The sequence below is a fragment of the Oculina patagonica genome, chromosome 2 (genome assembly GCF_052425735.1).
Source record: "Oculina patagonica isolate OP01 chromosome 2, crgOcupat, whole genome shotgun sequence".
Classification (NCBI taxonomy): domain Eukaryota; kingdom Metazoa; phylum Cnidaria; class Anthozoa; order Scleractinia; family Oculinidae; genus Oculina; species Oculina patagonica.
The window spans coordinates 26,488,732-26,491,976 of record NC_135759.1 but is presented as its reverse complement, the minus strand read 5'-3'; the positions used below and the strand labels follow the sequence as shown (position 1 = coordinate 26,491,976).

General features: G+C 40.9%; 1 protein-coding gene across 1 annotated transcript; it reads right to left on the bottom strand.

Annotated features, from left to right (window-relative positions):
* Positions 1–213: 213 nt before the first annotated feature.
* On the bottom strand, positions 214–2,347 carry LOC144643827 (G1/S-specific cyclin-D2-like). Its single transcript, XM_078503197.1, has 5 exons — positions 1,897–2,347; positions 1,582–1,797; positions 1,205–1,358; positions 770–918; positions 214–432 (listed from the first exon to the last, which is right to left on the bottom strand). Exons 1-5 carry the CDS (start codon positions 2,089–2,091, stop codon positions 301–303), a joined length of 846 nt encoding a protein of 281 aa, XP_078359323.1. The 5' UTR covers positions 2,092–2,347; the 3' UTR covers positions 214–300.
* Positions 2,348–3,245: the final 898 nt, after the last annotated feature.

The window sequence follows — 3,245 nt, the reverse complement described above, 5'->3', positions numbered from 1 at the left end:
TTCTCTTGAAGAATGTCTTTCACTCTTCGCTGAGCGCTAATTCCATTTGCTCTGTGAAGGTGAACGCATTCCTTTGACAAAGACGTCAGCTCTCATTGTCGGTGCAGAAGCTTTTAAGAGAAAGGAAACCGCAGCTCATTAAGTCGCACGTTCTCTGCGAGAAAAACAACTTGGATACAGGCATGGCACACGCTACAAAAAGACAAATTCGTGTTCAACAATTCCGGTCCTTTATTACAGTATTTACACACGTTAGATAGGCGGGCATACACACACGGCAAGTTCTGAGGAATGCCTCTGTCAAAAGTGAATTTCTTGCAAATCTGTTGGCGTACTCGGAGCGCTTCCGTTTTCGATCTTGGTGGATGGAGTTTCCGTGACATTAAAATGAAGTACTTCTTCCATAAGCTCTTGGCACGATTGGAGGTATTCCTGCATGTGAAGAGAGAGAACCGGAAAAACGTTTAGTCTAAACTTTAGCTCGGGGATGTTTGTTTAAGCCGGGTTTTCAAGTGCAAAGGGGTGTTCTGTTTTTTGTGGAAATGTTTTCTTTCTTATTCATTTTCAACAAAAACGCGCATTTCAGTGAATGTGAAGAAACGGGTGTTAAAAACCCGCGAATCTCGCAGAAAACTTTTTTGATGTAGGGATAGAATTTTTTCCTTATTTGCTCCTGCTAATGCTTTATTTGCTTTTCTTTGCCACGGAACAACCAACCATGGCCTTTAGTTTGCTTTTATTCACTAAAGCAACATTTTTCTTTCCTTACCGGTTCAATATTTGTCAGGCTCTGTAGAAATGATTCCAGTCTCATTTTCGTCCAAATGCTTTTTTGTTCTGCTGTTGCAAGGCCAGAAAATGCAGCGCATATAGATGAAGCAGCTAACGTCGAAGGCGGGTACATCAAAAACTTCTCATCTGAAAAAAAAAGAAATAAAAATATAAAAATTAGTAAAAATAAATAAATAAATAATATTACAAATTTAAACTGAATCTTGCTTTCACATCATTAAGTAAACGAAACTAAAAGGTAATCCCGCAGTTTTTGTTTAAAAAAGAAACTGATTACATCGGTGAGCTCACAATAAGGGTGTCAGGAACAAGTCAGAATCTGTAAACTCTGACAGACTCAAACAATTTGTACCGGGCTAAGATTAATAATCCCTTATCTTTGTGCTGTAAATAGATAGGAAGCTCCTCTTACCGGTGCAGCACAAAGCGATGAAGGTCGCCGCATGCTTTCGGATCACGCTTACATTCGGTAGGGAGAGGCGGCAGAAAATCTGCTCTAGAAAATCGTAAGGAGTGACTGCAGACAAGTCCCATTTAAGCTTTCCAAGAACTAAAATTTCCCAATCCTGCAGAAGGAAAGAACAAAATAAAAGCTGCGTTAGCTTAAAAGAAGGAAAAAAATTTCCGTGCATTTCTGGATTTACGTAATAGCAAAATAAACACTATTAGTGATAAATGGTAAAAAAATCATTAAAAATAATCGCACAAAATTAGTTTGACCGCAAACACGAGCTTTCGAGAAGGAATGAATGAGCGCAGGTGATCAAGCATTTGATTTAATAATCTTACCAGTAATTCTTGACAAGTGATGGAGTTATCAGTATAAATACACAGCTTCTCGGCAGAGAGCGGTGATGTTTCTTTCAGCTTGCTTGCGATGAACATGCACACTGCGCCAAGCAACTGTAGCTGGCATTTTCTGGTCGGTACGACCGATAAAAATCGGTCTAAATAGTTCACTGCTAAAGGAAAGACCTCTTCTTCACACATTTGTTCCTCACAAACCTGAAGAGTTCAAATTAAGGCAAATCTTAAAAACACCGTCAAATCACGGTAAGCGCGGTGATCTATTTATAAACGAAGGAAATACGAGTTGATATTTACCTCGAGCATCCATGTCGTTACCATGCGTCTCATGTGCGGCTCAATCTCCTTCTGTACAATGTTGAAGTATCGACAACTAGGAATATATTTGTCCTCGCAAGTCAGTAAATTCCGCAATACACGGTCATCTTGAAGGAGAATGGGATCTTGATAAGCATAGCGAATTCTAGGTCCCTCGCAGCACAGAAGTTCCATGAAGATCGAAGATCGAACAGTGTGGCTGACAGCGGAAGTTAGATGGCTACGCTGAAATGGACAGCGCCGGGGCTGTAAGGCAAAGCCAGTTTGAAGACTCGGGCTTCGATTACAGCAGCAGACTTGGTTCTGTAGAAGAAATGCCGCTGTATCTCTACCTTACGCGTGTGGCCTGTACACAAACTGACCCCCGGCGCAAATTGCAGCTTGTGATTATTGTCAACTTGCGCCGAGCAAGTGCAGAAAGAGCTAGAGTCTGGGTTTCTGTGAAATTTATAATTGACAACCCGTCATTTAGCATATGCTCATCGACGTCGTTACGTTGCTGGGTAGATTTTCTGCTTTCGCTAGGCAACCTGCATTATGATGGCTTCCTGCCTTTCAAAAACCGACCAATCAGCGCTAAGCGGCACGGGCGCAGAGATGTCTGTCTTGACCGCAAAATCCTTCACTGGACCGGAAACGCTTATAAACCCACCACACAAACTTGACCGGCCATAAAAAGATCGAGATTTCTAACAAGATTTTACAACGATAGAGCAGATATGGCACTGAGATTTGCTGTGCAGATTGCATGACAGTTTTGCTGCCAGTACGATTCCCCAAACGCTTTCTTTTCTATTTATAAAATCAAGCAAGGCGGAGCCGTACGTAGGAATGCCATGCATTCCAGCACATAAAACCAACAGCCCATGACGAAACAAAATCAGTGTTGACACCTAAGGGTTTTGTAGATCAAATTTCAATGAGTTCTTATCTGCTGACAGGTTGCTAGGTATGTTTACATCTCAGATTTTCCGTCCCTACTGCTCATGTGTCACCATTGCTTCGCAGAAAAGGGAAGATTTCAACTCACTTTGCCGAAAAATTTAAAATTCTTTTGTTTGTTGCGCAAGGTTTTAAAGAGAGCGCAAATGGTTTAAGCCAAAGTAAACTTTTCAAAAGGTCATGGTTGATTGGTGACGCATTGTTTTTACATACCCAATAAAATGAAGCTAAGTGAAAACCACCTTTAATCCGAGCTGCAGTCGAAGATTATCGTTAAGATTCAAGTTATTAAAGAAATGTCTAGCAAAGTTGTACTTGGGTTACATTTCGACCTTTTCCGCGCTTTTAATGCAGCGTTCTGTTGCAGTATTTGATTGACATTTTTA